Below are 23,093 nucleotides of genomic sequence, written 5' to 3' on the forward strand. Positions count from 1 at the left end.
TTTAAGTTTCTCTTCCAGATTACAAAAACCAGGTCAATACATAAAGATGCAGAAAGGGTGCTCTCAATACAAAACTCAATATATGTGCCGAACATGTCTAACTTTATTAAAAGGGAGATGGAAATAGATTTGTAAAATAATATAAATTCCTTCCAATCAACTATTTTGCACTGAGACAGACAAAACTGAATATGTGTTCCAGATTCAAACCAAAACTGTATTTGTTTACTAATGAGGGTTTAATAGATTAATGGAAAGCACAGAAAGAAATTCACCTTGATAACTATGTGTCCTTTTCTGGTTCCACTGCGATCCAGCTCCCTGTGCTCCTTTACCATAACAATTTCTCCTTCTTCCTCCACTTTATGAGTGTTTTTTTCCACGTGGTTCAGAATCCTCCAGTAGTCTTGCTGGGCTATACACACAAACTGCCCCCAAACAACACGGGATTGTTAGCAAACATCCAAAACATGAATGCATCGCTATCTCTGAGCTGCTTTGACACAATCACAATAGCACAGCATTTGATACCAACCCCACTCTGTTCTGCCCAACTACACAAGAAAGTTAGAAATAGAAGACAAATAGAGCTGGTCGCCTTCTTCCATCTCCAAAGGTTGTTCAAATGGGCTAGACATACAGAGGACAAAGCCTGTAAGAAGTGGAAATGGGTGTTTCCTATTTATCTGTTCTTACTCTATGTCAATCAGAGACACAGCATGACTGGGGTAGACTAAGCTTACATTTCAGCACAAAGGAAAAGTTCCTGTTTCTCACACAACAGCAGTGTGAAATAAATCTCAGCTACTGAAGAGTGTACAATTAACTCAACATCAGCAGAGCCCTTGACCCATAAAATACCAACCTCCTTTTTTCTGCTCCAGGAATAAAGATCATGTCTTAAGATTAAAGCAGTCTGTTTTCTTTTAATAGATGCTTAAAAATACAAGGTAGTCTTATAGAATTGTAGTCTTACCTGACAATCATCTACTTTGGTTCTGACCACTCCATTCATGTACTGTTTGTCCAGAGAGGGAGTAATCCCAAAACTATTTCCCATACAGAGACTCTCACTCTTCCCATCAGGATAGCTGATTTCCACTGTGCCATTTAAAATAACATACCAAGAATCGAGCTAGAGGAAGTAAAAAACAAATTTAAAAAGTGAAGTTAATTCAACAACTTTTATAAGCTGGTCCACTGCTCTTATCTCAGAAAGGCTTATTCTTGCAGTCTCCAGTTTGTTGTCACCACAGTTTTGCAACATTTAATTCACTAAAAATGTGCACTGGAAAGCAAGCAATAAAGATGACTGAGACGAGAATGCTTTTCAGCATTCTTCATTCATTTCAGAACTAATTCAGCAGGGAGGCATGCTGATGAATAGATTGCTTTTTTAATCAGTGGGCTAATCGCTACAATACATTTATACCGTTTAGTGAGAATGAACACTCTTCCCCTGCGTTCCCACTTGGTCGCTACCACAGACGAGAGGGACGACCTGCTATGGCCATTCCAGATGGAATTATTCAAGGACAGAGAGATATTTCAAGATAGTGATTCCAAGCACCTATGCTGGGAGCCTGACCACTGACTAATTTGGATATCTGTCTCCTCCCACTGAATATGTATGGAAACTGCTCCTAATTTAGACATTCATGTTATAATACCTACACTGGTGGGCAAGGACACCTCTCCATGTCAGTATTTTAAAAAAACTACATCATCAGAAGAGAGTTATTTAGCAATGGAAACGATGCATTCTTCTATGCCACAAATAATCTTTGAAATAAACTCCTCCAGATGTTGGCACTTACCTGATAACGACATACTGAATGCTGGTTTATGTCTATACTTGGCCACTCACGTCTTGAACAAGATAGTAATACACAGGCAGAATCTCCCAAAGGGATGGGCTAAGGTTTGGGGATTTTGAACATGGGTCACAGTGAGAGAAGAATTCTCTGACTTTCAGGTGCGGGGGAGTTGCGGATATGGGTAACACATTTTCCAGCCCTTCACCCCCAGAGGCCCTTGCTAACCTACTGCCTATAGCGCTCAAATTGTCTTATAAGCAGTAACTTACTTCTTGGCCGTCTTCAAGTATGATGGCTCCTGCTTGCTCTACTACTTCAAATATCATCACTGAGCAAAGTTCTCTTCTCACAGACATAGTCATGTTTGCAAAGGCAGGGAGTTGATGCATAAATTCCAACAATTGCTCTGTTAGACAGAGGAAACATTGGGATGAAGACTGCAAGGACCAGGGGTTCCTTAGATACCTTCCCCTCCACAGGTACATTAAATCTCAGTTCAATTCATGGCAAAATTGCTCAGTGGTGTTACAATCCCCATTAGTGCCTGTGGCTAAACGAGCCCAGTATGCATTTTGTCATCAACAACCACAACTCGGCTCTACAGTCCTCATCGTGTTCTGATTGACTCTTACGGCAGCAGTTGGCTGGAGTAAGAAAGCACTTCAGCTTCAAACATTTACAGAAATTAAAAATATCTTACAGTACAGTAATTATAAGCTTGATAGGAGCATGAAATGATTTTCCAGTGTTCAGAGAAGTAATCTGAAGTACAGCATAATGCAAATTTCGCTATTAAACTAATGCCAATTTCTAGTTAAACACTGCAGTAAATTATTTTCTTCTTAAATGTTTTCCAGTTTACAATTACATAACTCTATATCGCAGTAATAGTATATTCTCTTTGACATTTAATAACTAATTGAACAGTTTCAAGCAGTCAAAATTACCTTGCTACCTATCCCTCCCTCATATCACCACACACCACAACTGTAATACTTAACAGCTTAAGTATCTCAAAGACTGTTTTTAAAACACTTAGTTTCTCAGAACAAATATTCTCTCAGATAGTAAGAAGAGAAGTTATTCAATTAACAGTATCACTGGAGCAAAGTGATCTCTGGAAGGCATCATTCATAATTATGAGGATATACATTTAACATTAACTCATTAAACAGTTTTCAGATAGGCTGCTCTTACAGATGTTATATGGTATAGATTTACATAAAGATTTTTTTTAGTATTTTTTTTTTCTCCTCACCAATATCATCATCAGTTTTATCTGCAGGCTCTTTCTCAAGGCACTCTCGTACAACATCTCGCCCAAGAAGCGGATCTGAAGTTCTGTCAATATCTTCATCCTCCTCCTCCTCTTCATCTTCAGAGTCTACAGGTGCTTCTGGAAGACCTGTTAAATCAACGTCTCCCATCTCACTTTCTGTAGCCTACAAAGAAAACATCCATCAGACAAAGAGTTCAATGTCTTCACTTTAATGATTTGTGGTCTTATCTTAGGTAGCTAATACAACAAAAGAAATTCTGTGACCAGCAATTCAAACTAGAAATTGTAATGCTCCCTTTCTGGGGGGGGCGGGGGAAAGGCAAACCACATTACGTCGACATCTGCAGTTACAGGATGGCACAAATGATACCACTGGCAAAAAGCAACACCATGCCACAGGCATTATGATCACAAGTTCGGAAAACAAGATTAACGTACCGGGACATTTGTTCTCTCTTTACTTCTATCCCTCCCCACCCCCAATGCACTACAGGCAATATAAACCCATCAACATTAACCGTGCGACACAGGAAAAACCAAAGCAGATCGAGTGGCTAAAATGAAACGGATTTGATCTCATTTTTAATTTTGGTATTATAACATGATTTTAATCCTGGCACAGAGCATACAAATTGGGGGCTGATTCTCATTTTATAGCAGTTACTCCTTCATGCAAATTGATGTAAACAAAATGGTTTTTCACAATTTGAGAGCCTGTATTATTACTGAAATAATAATATAATTCAGTAACATCACTGGTTACCCGATGCCCGTAGACACATTTCTCCTGCCATCAATAGATGGCAATATAGACATCACACTGAGCAGACACATGAAACAACAGTGAAAGAGAATGAAACACTGGCAACAAATAGCAGAATCATATAGGAATCATTTGCAATAATTCCTCATGTAAAGTTTAAATGATGTAATTGCATGAAAATAACTTTCCAAACAGATGGAAGGCAAAAAAAAAAAAAAATAGTAGTTTCAAATTTTCAGTTTCCACAGAGTAGTTGCTCAATCACTTTTTTTTTTTTAGTTTAACCCAGCATGCAAATCATTTTACTGTTCAAACTCAAAAAATTGAACAAGATGTGTCACTGAGAGGTATAGAGCAATTATATACAATTATATAGAGATTTGCAGAAGATGGCATTTATTTTTTTTAAATGGACACATTTACAATATTCACTTTCCCTTTAAAAGAAATCCCAGAGATTTTACAAAAACACTGAATAAACTAACACATCAAATACTCCGTATGTACCGAGCAAAGCCTCCAAAATACAGGATGGGGTCCTGTCCAAACCAGCTTTGAACACTTCCAGTGATGGGGCAGTCACAGCTTCTCCAGGAAACCTGGTCCAGTGTCTCACCAGCCTTATCATAAAAAATTTCTTCCTTAAATCCAAGCTAAATCTTCCCTCTTTCAGTTTAAAACCATTGCCCCTTGTCCTGTCACTCCAGGCCCTGGTAAAATGTCTTTCTTATAAGCCCCCTTTAAGTACTGAAAGGCTGCAGGAAGGTCTCCCCAGAGCCTTGCTCCCTTTTCTCCAGTCACTGGGGACTTCACCTGACCACCACAACTTTGGGTCCCACGGACCTGTGTATGCTCAGGTTCCTCAGGTGGCCTCAAACTTGGTCTTCTCTCACCATGGGAAGGACTTTGTTCCCCCGGTCCCTGCTTTGAGGTGCAGAGACTTGAGAGATGGGGGAAAACTGAGGCAAAAAAATTGTTGAGTGCCTCAGCCTTCTCCATGTCACTTATTTATGGGGGAGTAAGGGGAGTACATTTTCTTTAATCCTCTCTTTCTGACCAATGTACCTGTAGAAGCCCTTCTTGTTATTTTTCACATCCCTTGCCAAATCCAGCTCCAACTGTGCCTTATCCTTCCTGTTCCCAACCCTACACGTCCAGCAGTGTCCCTATATTCCTCCCAGGCTACACGTCCCTGGTTCCATGGAATGCATTTCCCTCTTGCGCTGTAGTCTGACCAGGAGGTCCTTACCCAGCCATGCTGGTCTCCTACCTTCCTTGCCTCATAACACCACTCATTGTAAATGATTTAATCACAGCAGACTGCACTGCCTCCATCTTCCTACACGCTCCATGTTGATGGGGCTAACACGAGCCCCAGCGCTCTGACAGCTGAGCCGTGTTTCCTTCTTTCACTAGACAGAAAAATACTGGGGTTTAGATATAACCTTGGACCCTTGAGCTTGTCCTCATTTAAATAATTAGCCAGCAAACCTAATAAATAAGGCTTAACTGATTTAACATAAATATTTCTTTCAGAGTAGGATAACAATACATATAGGGTTAAATCTGTTTTATATTACATCACTTTACTGGCTTATGTAGCTCACATTAACAGCTTTGGAATTAAGCCCAAGTGCAAATTGTGCTTGGAGAGTCTCAGCAGCACATGATCAGTACAGCATTTTATTCAAGGACTTTTCTAGCATTTCTTTATCCAAATAGCCACAGTTTATATCAACTTTTCCAGGCAGAGTAAGACAGATTACAGTATTAATTCCCACTCCGATAACCTCAAGCTAAGATAATAAAACTGGGGCTATAGATTCTACAGAAAAGCGATTTTTTAACATTTTCACTGTATGTCCTATATAGGACAATAAACAAATCTTTTCTTGATAACTAAGTTATAATTTGATCAAGCTATGAAATAAGAGATGGTCCTCAAACTGCGTTTCAAAGATCCTGTGCAGATGGTTGATAAAGCGTTGGCAGGGCAGGCAGTGCTGGGAGGAGCAGGAAGGGGTTTGCTCATAAAGCTGTCTGCAGAAGTAGCTGCTGTTCCCAAGCATGATGCTCCAGCTGTTTCCATTATCAAATATCAAAATCATTCTTAACGGAAACATTTATCAACTACTCATTTACCAAACGAAACCAGAAGCTGCAATCCTCAAATCTTACACAAATACAGATTTTCAGGATTGGGTCTATAGGGCAAGAACATCTATTGAGAGGGCAGCAGGAACACACTCAAATGGTGTCTGTCACGCAGATCACCTGGAAAGTTAACACCAGTTTACTGTCAAAGCATTTGTTTGCTATTTTTAAATCATACTATTATTACTATATAGCACTGCAAATTTTGCCAATCACCGTGTTTCAGCTATGTTTGCCAAATGTTGATCACGGAAATGTCCTGGACACTGCCCTACGCCTTGGAAGTCAAAGATGCAAGAACGGGCCCTCGCAAAGTTTTGGTGATAACGATGTGTATTCCACTGTAATATGTGTCAGAAACATTCACTGACAGGAAAAAAAGTATTGAATATGCCTCACGTAAAAGATTTCCTGTGCCATACCAACTCCATATGATAATGTATTGTAGTGCTCCTGACTCCTGATACCACCTGCTATTTAAGAGCAGGATTTTTTCCCCTTCCCTCGTGTCAATTCTGTCAGGGGAAAAACATCCAAGCCTTTTTTCAGAACTGATAGAAAAACCCTCAGTGAGGCCCACTCCCTGATGCATATTTTATAGATAATCCATTTTAATATCAAAACCTTAACCACAATTGAAATTATTTCTGCCAATAATGTTGGTACCCACAAATAGTATACACTGCCAAAGTGATAAATGAAAGATTAAAAAAAAAAAAAAGAGGAACTTGAAGCACTTCACTGACAGAACTAAATAGATAAGAAAAAATAGACGCAAAATGGTTAGTCATTAAGAGAACAGGCAACTAATTCATTATATTAGAAGTGAGACACTACCCACCCACATCTAGAGGTATGATCTGGGCTACCTACGTTATCCTGGCTGGCTGCCTTAAAGTCTGTCCCATGAAAGGGCAAAGAAAGATGTCTTCACTCTGAAACACCTGTTGAATTCTTTTTCCCCCAAGCACACCTATTACAGCTCAAAGGAGCTGTATAACCCCTCATTTCAACTTCTGTATGCATAACCACACACTTCCCCTACTTCTGTCTAAACACCATCGTTCTGAAATGAAGAAATGGGTTGAAAGAAAAAAATAAAAATATTTAAAAATCCACTTGAAGTAAATTAAAGAAGTTGTTTTAAAAACTGTAGGGAATAACTTCCTTTTTTTTCTATATTAAAAAAAAAAGTCTACAGTCTGACAGAAAAACAACTGCTCTGCAGTATTCCAAACAAATTGGACTTTGTAATACATAAATTTGGACGTTTTACCACAAAAATACAGAAAGCTCCAACAGGGAGCAGTAAAAGTACATGAGAAGGGAGAAAAATATCTTCATAAATTTATTTTCATAAGGTTCTGCAACTCACTGAGGGTTTAATACAATGTGTTCATGGCAGTGCTTACAGGCAGGACTCCTTTTCTGCTGATCTCACCTGAAGCTTTATGTTCATCATTTCCTGTTTAACATCCTGGACTGAGAGGCAGCTGGAACAAGTGAAACCTCATTTCAACACTATCAGTGAATATAGTGCACACAGATGAACGGAAACCCTTTCCAAATCTTAATAAAAAATTGTTTCATTCTTTGGTTCTACTATTCTAATCATATTTTCTATCCTGGAATTACATTTGCACTACTTACTGTAAAAATTAATGTTAAGATACCATTAATTCAAAAGGTCATTTCAAGGCTACATTAATCAAAATTATTCAAAAATGCTCTTCCTCTGCTGACACTAATGATACTCCTGGAGAGTTTGGTACAGAATAGATCTGAAGCTGACTGCAAAAGCAAAAGCAAAGCATCATTTTCCAAATATTTAATGAAAAGCTGTATTTAACGTACCAAAAATGCTTTCAGCTACTGAGACAATACCTTACACTGAAAATGTAGGTTTATTGCTGTTCAAAGTGATTCTCTGCCTTCATGATATCATGATGAATATTGGGGGAAACACTTTTCTTTTTCTTTCCGATTTCAAAATCCGTCTGTATTGATGCATCACTGCAATATAATGCCACGTTCAATACTGTGCCAGGACATTATTACACAGTATCCGTCCATGCACTTATAACTGGGTGACAAACAATAAGAGACTGTTGGCAGCTACTGGAATAAAGCCCATAAAGCACCCAGCATCTTTTGACAGGTTACTAGTCGCACATGATGCATACAAGGACAAGATATAAAAATTCACTAAAAAATTAAGAAGGAAAATAAACACCAACGTGTTGGTTTGTTTTGGGGTTTTTTCCCCCTCATCATATTCTTGTTGAGCATCTTCTCTTCACCCACAGTTTATCAAATGCTTGATTCTCCAATGCTATCTTTCAGGATTAATGACACCGTAGCTATGATCCTACATTGCTGTAATATTATCTTTGAGGATCTCGGATGAGTCTAACAGTGGTAACCTGCCTCGGACACAGCCTCGGCTAGAAATTCTCAGCAAAATTTACAGATGGCCATGTTCCCTGCAGGATGCAAAACCCAATGGGCTAAGATCACTGAAAAGGAGATTCCTACCTGAAAGGTCCCCACTCCTCTGCTGTCATTTTCATATTAATAAATTAATAATTCCTTAGGGTAGAAAAAATAAGTTTCACTACTCTATTTGCTACAATACATATAAATACACTACTCTGTTATTTCTTTTATTTATATAGTTCTCATTTGTTTAACAATTACGCTCTTTTGGCATTTTCTGAAGAGTAGACGTAAGGCATTTCAAATGCAACTAACCACACGTGATAGAGTATTCACTCATTACTGGAATGGTATTTTCTTTATCAATAATATATTTTAAGCGCTTTTCACTTAGAGCAACCTCTCCAAACTACTCAGGTAGACAGGCAGGCAGACGATGGTCAGGAAAACTGTCCATCAGCATCCTAATATATGAGATGTTAAGGTACAATACACAGGCAAGTTCTGGTGACTCTAATTAAATCAATTCTGTTGACTCAGAAGATTAAAATAAATAAATAAACCAAGACACAGAACAAAATCTTCCAGCATTGCCTCTCAGAAGTCAGAGAATTCACAGAGCATTCTGAAAAGACTCTACTGACCCAGCTGGCAGCGAGCAAATCTAAAGAATTAAGGTAATAGATTAAACAGGACAAAAATGCAGAGAGACAATGGTCTAAAAGGATTTTTCCTTTAAATGCTTTATTTTTAATGTTACCTACCGATACTTTACTGTAAATAAGATGCATCACTAATCACTGTTTATTGTATAGAAATAGTACCCAGAGAGTACACAAAGGAGTAAGTGTCTAAAATCAAGACACACCTACATCATGTTCAATAGGTGCTATATATTCAGTATTGTAGTCAGATTTCAACTTAAGCTGTGGAATTGCTCATCAAGACAAACCCAAGATGAGCATCCTCATCAACCAGAATGAAAAAAACCCATGAAACTAGCTCTGCAATTTGAAACGAGACGGGGAACTCATTAAGGATATTATCTGTAAACAAATGAAAGCTATCCCTGGATTTCAGTCAACTTCTATTCTCAGCAAGCAACACCAACAGTCAATTGGTGCAGAGGGTGCGTTTATTACCACACTTTTGTTTGCAGAACAGAACATCTGTTATTAACAGGAAATACAAATAATCAAGGAAGGTATTTGAAACACAAGAATGATTTCATGAAATTTGATCTGGTTCAGAAAGAAGGAAAATGATGCCATAAATCATCAAATGTGACTTTTAAAAGCAACGAGTTTGTTTCACTTCTACGTGGCCGTGGAGGTGGCAATGCAGGGATATGCAGAAGCATCAAGAAGGCAAGTCTTGGATAAACAGCCACTGGTTTTGTTTATGGAAAGTTTAACATGAAGGAAGGAAAAATTAGAAACAAATGCAATTTTACCTGATAAATATCAGACAGGCTGCTGCTCCCAGAATCACTGGCAATGCTACATCCTGACTGGCTTGAAGGGACGTGAGTCACCTGAGGATGAGGATTGTCGGTGAGATGCATCTTGGTAAGGTCAGCTGGAAGCTGTAAATAAAATGGATTTGGGGAAAGGTAGGAAAAAGGAAAAAAGATGTATGAGTGATTTGAAGACAAAGTTATTCATAAAACTTTTGTTACACATTTGAATAATCCACCTGTAACTTGACATACATTTCGATAACAAGCTAATGTTGACTTAGCTTGCCAAATCACCCTTCAGGTTTTATATGACTGATAAAAAACGATGCACCTTTCCATAAAGCAAAGCTCCAGCCCCTTTACAGCTAACTGACAGACACCAACCGGATTAAGAGTGCGTAAGGACAAATAGATGCTGCTGGCCAAACAGGCCACAGGCTTAAACATCAGCTTATGTTGCAATCCAGTACGAAGCAGGATTCCTATTTATAAATTCAATTCATGCCTTAGTTCAAGAATAACCTTTAGAAAACATCAATATAGGACAAAAAGTAATGTAATCTAAACAAAAGTCTCGGTCCATAAAATGCTTTGAATTTCTTTAAGAAAATGAGTTCACAGATTTTGGTACATGTCTGTACAACAGCACTTCTATTTTATACATCTGTCTGTAAATGAACACATGTATAAAGACATAAATTTTAGTGCATGATTGAAGCCCACAAACGTATTCTTTCTACTGAAAAAAGTCAGCCAGCAGTAGGCTTTTGAAGAATCAGAGCCACATGGAATACTAGAAAATAATCAGTCCTTTAATTCAGCTGCTCATTTATTTTCTGCCACATGTATTTCTAGTGTTTTTTTTAAATTTACACTCAACTATACGGAAAGAATATTGTATCGGAGAACCACAGAATCATAGATTCGATGATAAAATGTATATACTTTTATCATTTATCAATGATAAAATTATATACTATTCCTTTAAAAAAAGGCTCTGATGCAGAAAAGAAGTCCAAAACCACTCTGACAGCATCAAGTATCATAATCAAAATGAAAAGGTTTCTTCTGTAAAACAAAATCCCAGAGTCACGTCAGCTACTAGATATTCAGCCCTACAAATTAAAAGACAGTATATTGTACAAATGTTGTTGATCCAATATCAACTTTATAAATACTGACTAAACTTATGAGAGTTGGAAATCAGAACTTTATTTGGAATCACATTTTTTCTGTCCATTTTTTGAAGAGCACACAAGAGAAGCACTTTACCAAACACTAGTTCATGTATTTTCTGAAACTCTGAAGTCTCTCCAAGCCTTCCTCACCCCCAGGAAAAAAAAAAAGAAAAAGTTGAGAGCCCCTCTGACACATGTAACAATTTTGACCATCAAAATTGTTATGAGGAACATGTTACTTGTAAAGTAACCCTGGGAACTGAAAGACTACAAAACTATTTTTCACTATCCTAATATTTACATTATTCTAGTTTTGTATATATTTTACTTACAAAAAGAAAGTATAAAATACCCAATCCGTAACTTAGTATCTACGTTCACGTGTATTTGGAAAAGGAGAAAGTTTGAAAAGCAAGAGATTGCTAACTTTCACAAACTCCCATAAAAAAACCAACATCAAGCAGTAGGTATAAAATAGTGAACTTGATCCAAACACAAAGGAAACACAACACTTTGAAGCCTATGTTTAGCCACCAAAAAGTTTTACAGGCTGAAAAAAAAAAAAAAAAAAAATCTATTTTCAGGATTTGAAAACAGCAAAAAGGTCAAACCGCTCAGCTGACAAAATTCAACGCAGTGACCAAAAGGCACGCTCGCTCGCTGTCAGCACGCACGGGAAGAGCTGACGTACACCGAGACGTGACCTCTTAAACACCGATAAAGAGATGTATGAAAGCAAAGCAGGAAAGTTGAGATTTAATTCTGGTCTGCAGCACTAGCTGGGTACTTTTTAAATCCAAACAAATACTTCCTACAGTAGATGTTTTTATGCCACATACAGCAAAGCACTATCCCGACTCAGCGGCGTGAGGTTTACAGTTGGACTCGATGATCTTAAAGATCTTTTCCAACCTAAACGATTCCATGATCTACTGCTGCTCGCGCACACGAGGCCGAAAGCGTTACATTATCCTCCTTAAAGCCTGTGGCGGTTTGGACGTTAGTTAAGCCGCTGATATTTCAACGATGCCGACCGCGGTGCTGATGGAGGTCGTTCCCCGGCTTTCCCCATCTCCTGCCTCCGTTACAGCGTTCAGCAGCCGGGGCGGCCGGAGCAGCCTGTGCCGCAGGGTGACATTGCTCCTCTGCTCCCCGGAGTTTCACGCGTCAGCCAGCTCCTCTGCAAACACACCGCAGTGCTATCGTCCACGCGAAAAGGCACGTACGAGCAAGGTCAGCACGTCATTTGCCAGGGAGGACGACATCCAGCAGCAACCCAGCACTTGCTAGCAATTACTAGGCAGGGCTGCTGGCAGTCACTGATACACCAGAGGTCAGCATAACTGACAAATCCAGGAATTTAGTAAATTACAGAACTAATCAACCCATATAGACTCATTACCCCTAGCTTAACAAGGCCACAGTTTTGCTGCAAACTCCTCAGCCTCTCCCCATCTTTATAATCTCCCTATTCCAACAACTGGCTCCGAGTTCCATTTCAATCAGATTTCTTTCTGTCCACAAGCAACTCCCACACTGACTGTGGTAATACAGACACAAGGAAATTTAATTTAAGCTCCCTGCTATCCAGCTTCATAATGATTTTCAAACTTTCAGAACAGCTCCAGGAAAAGAATGAGCAGAACCAAGAGCAGGACCGATTCTGTGGAATTTCCCCAGGGAACAAGGGCAGATACCTGCTTCTCTATCAAAAACTGGTGCTATTGAAGCCCATTCTGGCTCAAAGACAGTGACACACACACACATACACACACTGCCACATACAGTTTTTCTTCCCTAATTCAGTTTAAATTTTGAGATTCTCATGACGAAGGCTGTTCTACATACCTAGGTTGAGAAGTTATGCTGGAACAAGACATGGCTCTCAAAAGAAAAAAAGTTGTGTATGTACTTTGTATGCCTTTTTCACAAATATACATTGAAAAGCAGCTCAGAGCACCACCAGCCCTCCCAAAGGAGTTTTTCTTATCAACTCATTAATCACTTACAGCTGATCTTCATTCCCCCTGCCAGCGCTCCCATTCATTTCCATCACCTATAAAGCACATGGGCACGTACGATGCTCCTGCTGGACTCTGCAATACGCTCTTGTAAAAGACATTTAATGTAGGTTAGAGGCAAGGAACCACTGCAGTATCTCTTTAAATTTGAGAGAGAGAGGAGGTTTATTTGAGACAAGTGACCTTTAAAGTGCTGCTTGCCACTCTACTCAATCTCCCAAAATAAATCACAGCTTCTGTCTTTTCTATGTCATTTTTATTACCCAAACTGATTGTTCTTTCTTTCAGAGCTCGCTAAACAGCGGTACATGGATAGGGTGTTTCTGTAACAGAGTGACAGCGGACGCGGGAAGGACTTGCTGGATGCGGTAGCAAAGTTGCTGCAAGTGATGTAAAATTGCCTGAACTATTGGTGAAAAACATTCATTTATTATTTGACTGATATTTTGGGGGAGGGAGAGAAACTTAGAAACTGTTGTTACAATCACATCTGTATCCTGAAAAATTACGTGTTGGGAAACAAGTTCAATATAGCAACGTTCACCTACGTCCAGGTTAGAGGCTTTCAGACGCAGACATATACACCTGCATTATCTGCTGGCTAGCTGCGTGCCCCAGCACCCACAGATAGGAAAACTCTGAACATCCATGAAATTCTGATAAACACTCAGCACAGAAATAGGCTATTTACTTGTCACTTTAAACCATAAACAATTTCATTTTTCCACAAGAAGGGATAATCCAGAATTCGAATACGAGTGCGTCCGACACGCTGGCACAGCCAGTCCCAGCATCGGTGCCAGCACATCCTTGTGACTGACCTTTCCCGACAAAGGGATAGTTAGCACCAACCCCCCCACTGAAATGCCATACTGCGCTTCAGAGCTGTACGTGAAAGGAAGTTAAGAAAATAGAAGTTATGGTCTGTACAGCCACCTACAGCTCTGCCCTCCCACTGAGTCAGGAAAATACAGTTGGTGATTACACCGAAAAAAACCCTGAATCAACAAGGGAATTTTTTAAGAGATATTGCAAATTGCAATAGGAAAAAATGGAAAGAAAAAACACTAAAGCCTTTAGAAGCTCTTCCTAATGGTAGCGTCAGTCCACCTTGCCACACAAACCCAGAAGCAACAGCAGCCTGGACTGCATTTTGTTAAACGTATGTGAGACTCCTGAAGGCGGTACGCGGGGGCACCCCATCCCACAGCCAAGGCCGGCTCACAAAGCTGCAACGCTGGGGAGAGGGCAGGAGACATGAGAGTGTCAAAGCTGGTTCTGAGTAACAGTTAGTGAACAAAAGTGACATGCACAAAATACTAAACTCCACCCACAGCAACCCTGAAAACACCCACGAGGTGAAGACTCCACGAGGCCCCCAGGAACTTGGCTTTTGCCATCGATTGCACGGTGCAGCCATCCAGCTCTGAAGCACGAGGCGGCAGCAGCGCTCCCACACTGCTGAACCGGAGAAACCCCAAAAACTCAACTAAATCAGAGAAACTCTAAAAACCTCTACAAGCCCCAAACCTGTCCTTTCTCCTATTGCACAATACAATGCAGAAATTCTCACACTGAAAAACCCCCAAACACAAAGAGCAGGACACATAAGTGGGGTTTTTTTTTTTTCTCCTATCCAGACAGAAAGAACACTCAAGTCTTGCACGTGCTGCAGAAGACAAATTGCATCAAGAGACTGATTTATAGGTTTGAACGGAGAGGCAGAGCCGGAGCAGCACAGCTGGGAGCAGCACTGCTGCTCTGAACGGCTGGACGAAGCAGAGGGACATAAAAACGCAGCAATGGGACGTTATAAAAGCAACGAAGCGTGGAAGAGAAGAATCTCTGCTCATACATGTCCTTGGGTATCCTTGGAAAAAAGGATGGTCCTTGGGAAGGGTGTGGAGAAACCAGTGGATGTCGGGGGTAACAGATGAAACCCAGGGAGGTTCCGTGGGGGAGACAAAGAATCAAAACGAGGAGGGAGGAACGAGAAGGGGACGCAGACCCTGCAGCATCCACCACTGCCCGAAAGTGTCCCAGGGAAACTGCTCAGTGCTCTGCGTGACACCAGGGGACACGAGTGGGGCCACGCTGGTCTGACCAGGGGAGACATTCTTTGGTTAGCTACAATTATCAGCTAAAAATGGTTAAAGATGAAAGAACCACCAAAGAATTGGTGAGAACCAAGTAATATGACAAAAAAGCTATAAACTTCAGGCACGAGCAATTTATACTCTAACAGCCAGTAAATTTGTCAAATAAGGAAAAACTATACACCCAGCATTCCAAAATTATTGATTTACTAACCATTCAAAACATGTGATACATTTCGAGAAATTATTTTCTTTATTGTAAACAGTCTGCATGGGAAAAGAATCAAGGAACAGCATCAGAGGAGAGCTGACAGCAGTAACTCTGGATTATACCTGGAAGGGGCAGGTTTGGTCGGCTGAATTGCTCCCCAGAGCTTGTTGAAAAGTGGAAAGATACTTGCAAAACATATTTGATTTGATTATTATTTTTTTGAAACAGGCAATCCGGACATCTTGGTTTAATATCAAATTACCAAATTTCTAAGACTAGTTTGATAAGAAGGGCAGAGCAATGACATGATGATTTCTCCCAGAGACTGCCAAGGTTTCCGACGGTTCCCTAGCAAGAATCGTATGAAGTTTGTAACAAAGATAAGTGCAAGGTCCTGCGCCTGGGGAGGAACAACCAAAGAGCCCAGCACAGGCTGGGATCTGCGTGACTTTGGAGCAGCCTTGCCGAAAGGGACCTGGGGGTCCTGGTGGCCAATAAACTAAATGTAAGTTAGTGTGCTGCTGCAGCAACAAAGGCAAATCAGATCTGGGGCTGCATCTGCAGGGGCATTACTAGCAGAGAGAGATGATCGCCCCACCCAGAGCTTGTCAAGCCACACCTGGAGTACTGTGTCCAGTTCGGGTCCCTACAATTCAAAAAGGAAGTGGACAGACTGAAGTGGGTCCAAAGGAGAACCATGAAGACAATCAAAGGGCTGGGGAATCTGCCCCATGAGGAAAGACTGAAGGACTTAGGTCTCTTCTCCCTGGAGAAGGCTCATGGGGCCCTCACCACAGTATTCCAGCACTGAAAGGGCAGCTACAAAGAGGACAGAGGCTCTTTCTTCAGAAGGAGCCACATGGAGAAGACAAGGGGCAACGAGTCCAAGTTTCACCAGGAGAGGTTTCGTCTTGACTTTTTTTTTTTTTTTTTTAAAACTGGGAGAACAATCAATCAATCACTGGAACAACCTCTCCAGGGATGTGGTCCCCATCAGTGGAAGTTTTCAAGATGCAATTGGACAGGGTGCTAGACAATCTCATCTAGGCTGCCCTGCCAAAAAGGACCATGTTGGTGCCAACACCAACGACTGACACTGCTGCACAATTACCAAAATCTCATGGGTTATTCAGCATTTTTCTGCATCTGATGAGTATCAGAAGTGAACCAACCAGCCGATGTCCTGCTCATTTCCTCTTAGATAAGAGGAAGGTAACATTCTTCAAGTTTTATTACTTCACTACACTTCCATCACCAAAACCACCCCAAATTTACAGTGGGACAGTAGTTTTCCTCCATAGCCACAAAACACTTTGCAACAATTACGACGACACTGAACTTCCACACATAGTTTTCAAACTATCCAGTGCAGGAGACTGAACTGCATCTCACTCAATCTCATCTGAAAGTATCCAGTTTTCAAGACATCCAGTTTGAGGTGTCTGATAACCAAAGATGCAAGTAAGACAACAAAAACTGCCACGCTACTGGGATGCATGTCTGAACAGAGACTTCCCAACTAACACTCATTTTCTAAATTAATACTTAATTTAGCTTTGCAGTAGTATTTCTATCTACACCTATGGCAACACATGTTATACAAGAAACTGTCAACTTTTTCCAAGTCTTATGTCTGTAATTTTGAAATTAATTGGAGTATAAATTCTGATACATGGTATATCTCACAAGCTAACAGACCATTCCACAGGCCCAAGTAGAGTGCGTCTGCAGTGACATTTACTTCCTACGTAAACACCATTTACTCTCAGCAGTGAAGTCACACAGAATACTTGGGAATTAAATTAAAAGCTAATTTTGGTATAACAAATTTTTAAGATTGCACATGCCCTGTACAACAGAGCAAATTACGTGGTCTTTGACCAGATGACCACCAATAAACTCTTTTGAGAAGCACACTAAAAATGATCGTTAGCCTGAGGACACCTTTCCTTTACGCGCTCCCTAGGAAGGTTTTGCTAAAAATTAAGGCTATAGAAAAGTCATTGCAGCGTTTCTATAGAGAGAAGGGCAACCACACGAGTCATAAGTGAAGTTATGTTGTAGGAGGGCTAAAGCGAGACTTTTGCCTTTCTATTCCCCATTCTTTCCAGGAAAAGGAATGAGAAGAACCTCTTTCGGCACAGGGACCACGCTCCTCGCACTGTATTTCCTATGTGACTTACTTTTGGATTTGCTGGTACCTTTCCCCTACAGAAAAGCCATATCTGTGCCTCTGTGCCACAAGTTTTGAAAATAACTATCAGTGTTTCTGGGTAGAGTTTGGATACCCGCAAAACCCATGCTGAAAAGGCAGAGACAACAGGAATTTGCAAAATACTCTTGACAGATGGACAGAAGACTTAAGAATTATCTTCTTCTATGTGCAAAAGAAGCTTTCACCATTGTGTTTCAACCTGCAGGAAATGGCACATTTATTAAACACATTCAGAAACATCCTGCAACGAGGACACTGACCAAAGGACTCATCATCAGAAACCAAATTACTACAGGAAGCACAGTCCGCATAATTCTCCTGGTGCATAGTGTCCATTACAAATTCAAATTAACGGAAAGAAAATGGGCAATAAGGAAGCAAAAGTTTTGCCTCGTTCTTTATTTGATACTCCTTGATAGCAAAGTTTTTCATCAGTTTTCCTAGGCTCCCGTATGGATGTTTACAACCGATCGATCTAGTCTGGACACAGAAGAAGCATCAGCCTCCGAGGGAACAGTCTGTCCTTTTATAGGCTGTGTAAGCAAATTTTCTGTCTGTCCTTGGTTTTACAGATTTGTCAGTAACCTTATACCTTATTTGCTTTTCTGAAGTTCCCTGAAACGTTGCCAGTAAGAGTAATATTCAGAAACAACGTGGGGTTTATTTCCACGAAACACCCCAGGACAAGCACGGCACAGCCCCACAGTGTTGCTGCACACAGACGTCTGCTCTGTCACCCTAAAAACCACCGTGCACAGCTACACCAACTGCCCAGTCCACCGTTAAAAACAGCTCTCAAACTCCACGCCTAACAATCCCGGATTTAAGGCATATATATTTGTTATTTTGTTTATTGCTTGAGGTTTTCCATTAAGAGGTTTTCCCTGTTTTCCACTGGAAGCCACTAACACACCCTCGGAGCGATAACCGTGATGACTCTTGGTAACCTCGGAACTTTAGGAACCACTCAGCCCCATCGCACCCAAGTGGTTTAAGGGTAGCAGTTTTCCTTTTGCAGCTCATACAGAAAGTTTAGACTGTTACAAACAGCCAGTGAGAAAACCTTCTTTACCTTCAGTTTTAAAATATGAAATTAAACAAAATTGCCAACCTAAAAAGACCAGGATCAAAGAGCTGACCAGGACCACAGTCCTCCGAACCCTCTGCCACCCCCCCTCTCCTTTTCAGGGACTATATCCTTCCATTCCCTTCATTGGCCTTTTTCTCTTTGATGCCGTCAATTCAAAATCCTTCATACAGTTAATACTCAAATGAAATAGTTCTGTCCAAATTTCTTCCTTTTAATTCCCATTTGCACTTCCAGTCTTTGGATCTCCCATTTTTCAGCAGCCCTGATGAGAACTTTTCCCCCTTTACTCTGCAGTGCCACATACATCCCCAATACCTTCGTGATTTCCTATAAAGCAAACCACTTCCACAGCAGAGGAAAGCTTTGTCTGAGGGGCCAGAGGGTGGGATAGGTTTCCTACATGGCTCATTCAAGAACACCTTGACTCCAGACGCCAGCAAGCGCCACTAGCGGTCCTGGCCCTCTGGAGCGCATCCCAGGCAGCACGCCCAGCCTGGCAGTGCAGTTGTCACAATCCATAGCTGATTATTTTAAATACTTCATGGTCAAAGACTAACATGTTCAAAAGGCTCAATGTAGAAAAAAAAAAAATCCTCCAAATGGGCATTTAGCTTTCCTTGATCTGTACCAAGTGGCAAGAAGCAGCTGGCCAACCCTGCTCAGCACAACAGCACAACGTTGGACTCCTGTTTCCACCAGTACAGACCCCTTGCTAGCTTCACAGCCTCTGCTGCTTCACTTGGCCTCCAGCTTGGGCAAACCCTGCATTCTAACTTCTTATTTGCCAGTTGTTTTGATGGTCTATGTGCCTGAGACTCCATCATCAGTTTGTTCATTCTCAAAAAATAACTGAATTCGTTAATTAGTTCTATTTTTTCTTTCTACAACCTACTGAAACAAGAGCAGCAGTGCTTACTCCCACTGACATGCAGTCCATCTCTCACCAAGCAAACCTTTCGTATCCCACTTTTTGCTCTCATCCATTTAATTTATTCCATCTATGGGAAAAAAAAAAACCCCAAACAAAAAACCCCCACAACCAAAACTCTCAGACTTTTTTTCTTGGCATCAGTAAATAAGTTATTTTAATCATCTCCTATTTTACTGGCAGGATATAATGAGAAACCACCAAACCCAAGTGGAGTTCTCTGAAGTTATTCTGCAACATTTCCATTAGCCTTTTTCACAAGGATTTATATAAATTAACTCTGGTTTAAGTTCACCTTTTATACACGAGCTACAATTCTGCTCCAGTTTAAAAATGTTTAAAATACACTTAGAGCTGTGTTAATGGGAGAGGAGAAAGTTGCTCCTCTGAGATACACAAAGAGGCCACTTAGGTCTCCACTGAGAGGGTAAGATGAGCCCAGCCGAATTACCCATGCTGACATCAGTCCTCAACTAACTTAATGCAAACACACACATTTCCTCCTTAAAGACCACAGATGTTCCACCAGTGGCACAGAAGAGATTTCTTCAGATTTTTAAAGAGCAACGATGTCTTTTTCTGCTGTTTTAAAGCCAACTGATGGATCAAATATTTTCCCAACAGGTTAAGATAAAATCCTGTAACCTTCAACAACATGATGCAAAGAAAAGCCGTTCCTACTCAACTACACAGACTTCAGATCACTTTCTTTTCTAAAACACACAGAAGATGGGCTTGCGGACAGTATTTATTTCAAAATTTGTTTCAATTCATAAGCTACCATACATACTTACTCCAGTTATTATTAGTACTACAGATATGAATCTCAAAGAAATAAGGACCAAGTTGATACCACTCACAACAGCCTTGCAAGTGCCCTGAAAACTGTCCTTGTAACTTTCCTACAACAACCCTGGGTTTACAAAAAGCACCCCAAAAAAACCCCACCACAACAAAAAACATCTAGAAGAATTAAAAATCCCTAGAGGCTGTTCTACGCCTACAGCAGCCAAGAGCTTCTTGGTCTTCATGGCTGCTAGGGCGCATAGAAAATAAAATCCTCTGAAGTATCACGTTTCCTTAGTTACAATAAGGTGACACGAGGACAGAATTTCAAAGTAAATTCTGGTGTCGCCTGAAACCACACATGTAATGCAATTTTAATTTGGTTTTCGTATGTCTAAATTATAGATTACTGCTATGCCTTAACTCACGATAATGCTAAGCGTCTGACACGCAAATATCTCTGCTTTGGAGAAGAAGTGGGGACTTCAGCTGCAAAAATTCACCTGTGAAAAAACGTACCAATATCGATGAGAGCTCCATAATACTGGGAATATCCAACATGTAAACACAAGTTGCATTTTTCACAACCATCAGCTAGATCAACTCTTCTCTGGTCCAGTCACAGTGTAACAGTTTTTAAATGTCAAGTATGGGGTTTTGTTATTACGAAAACGTAACAGGAATGTTCAAAAAGACTTGTTTTCAGTGCCAGCATTCGAATTTTACTGTTTGTTGTCACCACTGAAAACTAATACATTACAAGACTAAAAGTAGCCTTGTCTAAATAATTACAGTGGAAAACAAACAGCAGCTAGTGATGCTCCGAGTTCCGTAAGAAGCCCAAGTTTCACAAGTCATTAAAACTCCAGCAGCCGCGCAAGCGACAGCAGCCCGACGTTTGGGGAGCTCTCATCCTGAGACAACACTGCAGGGCACATGAAATTCCAAATCTACATCGAGTTTCATCTCAGCTGAATAATTTATAAACTCTTATACACACTGATTGGTAAAATACAGTGGTGATGATGGTCTCTCTTCACACATCCTCAGGCTGCTACAACCTCAACTTCACAGTAATGGCACGCAGGTGACAATCGGCTCTGGGGATGCACCCAGCAGGGCTACGAGGGCGCAGGGAGCAACGTATTACCTCTCAGCAAACAGCCACGTAATGAGGCTCTCAGATCCTGTATGTGCAAAAAAAATACAAAGGAGCACCAATCTTCCGTCTGCGTTTTCTTTCTGCATTCATAAAGAAATGCATTCATGGAAGCGAGCGGAGCAAAACAGGGTGGTCCTGAACTCGGGTGTAGCTGCAAGCAGAATTGTAACAAAGCAGGTTTAAAACAAACAAAGTCTAGGAGGAAATAAATGAACAGATAGGTGTTTATTTGCATATTAAGAGCCAATTTCCGATAAAAACAATGCTTCAGGAAAAAGCTTTTTCTGTTGAAAAGTAGTACAATGTGTACTTGCATTTAACTTTAACGTGTTACGTACTGGAGTATAAGCAAATCCAAGCTTTCTAGAGTAAATGGCCACATAGCTCATATTAAACCAGTTTTATCTTAATAAATTATGAAGCAAAAAGGTAATTTGAAAAGTTTTACAGAAAGTATCATGCAAGTTGTTATAAAAAACAGAGTTACACTTTTAACTGAGTGTCAGGAAAAACAGCATTCGTTGGTCCAAGCACTCACTCTCTAAGCGCTCAGGGATAAGAGTATTGAGTAACCAAGGGGCTGTGCTCCTACAAATCACTTAAGATGAAGAAACAGGGCAATCCTGCTGCTGCCAGGGATGGAGGAGAAAGGGATCCAAACATACGGACTAGGAGAGACCATAAATAACTCTGAGGAGCTGTCTGAAACTTTGTAAACTCAAAGAGAGCTAAACCATGCAAGGCAAAGATCATAAGAGGGAAGAACGATCTGGAACCAGAAGAGAGAAGCTTGCAGGGCAATTGCCCGCTGCCTCTGCCTGCACACAACTCGCACACTCGGGTGATGAGCGCCCACAGGTCCCACTCTGAGTGATGATGGGTGCTCTGCACCGCAGAAAGTTGGGCTGGAAGCTACAGGCATGGGCAGAGAAAGATTGGTGGGAGAGGCAAAGCCAAGAGGAAGAGAAAGACGCTGTCAAAATCGACTGAAAAAAGAAAGCAAAGGATCAGTTACTCTATTTGCACCGAAAACATTTAAAATTCATACTGCCAGGGCTATGTTCCATATAAGTGCATTAGCAAAGACAAGGATGACATCCAATCAAATCAAGGACACACTATCCAAGCTCTGTTTTTCTTCCGAGGAGCTGAAAATAATCTTTAATTGCATGAAGGTTTCAACTCAAGATCCTGGAGATCAAATCGATGCCCGTTGGAATCAGAAGATGGCGTTACACTGATTTTAGTTACAGATAACTAAAACTTGCATCATGTCCCTGTGAGACAACAGCAGAAATAGGAATGGGACTGAAAAATGACTCCAAGTGTTCTGCTTTAACCCAAACACAAACTTTTACCGAGCAAATGTACCTTGTTATTATGCTTAGCATTATTAGATTTTATCTAAACAGCAGAAAGAGAAGAACACAGAAGCCTAGAGAAAATAAATTACTCTCTACTGTCACAAGACAAGTTTAACATGCACCTGGGATCTTAA

General features: G+C 40.5%; 1 protein-coding gene across 7 annotated transcripts in view; it reads right to left on the reverse strand.

Moving 5' to 3' along the window:
• RAPGEF6 (Rap guanine nucleotide exchange factor 6) overlaps positions 1–23,093 on the reverse strand; it is a 133,860-nt gene that overhangs the window by 42,434 nt on the left and 68,333 nt on the right. For all 7 annotated transcript variants that reach the window (XR_012837794.1, XM_075766809.1, XM_075766807.1 and 4 more), the window contains 5 exons: positions 9,903–10,034; positions 3,076–3,259; positions 2,087–2,223; positions 977–1,135; positions 276–428 (listed from right to left, as the gene is read on the reverse strand). Coding sequence is in view for 6 of the 7 variants with exons in the window: in XM_075766809.1 (XP_075622924.1) it covers positions 276–428; positions 977–1,135; positions 2,087–2,223; positions 3,076–3,259; positions 9,903–10,034 (765 nt within the window). In the remaining variant the exon portion in view is untranslated. The remainder of the gene's footprint in view (positions 1–275; positions 429–976; positions 1,136–2,086; positions 2,224–3,075; positions 3,260–9,902; positions 10,035–23,093) is intronic.

Source organism: Balearica regulorum, chromosome 14 (assembly GCF_011004875.1).
Source record: "Balearica regulorum gibbericeps isolate bBalReg1 chromosome 14, bBalReg1.pri, whole genome shotgun sequence".
In the NCBI taxonomy this organism is placed as follows: domain Eukaryota; kingdom Metazoa; phylum Chordata; class Aves; order Gruiformes; family Gruidae; genus Balearica; species Balearica regulorum.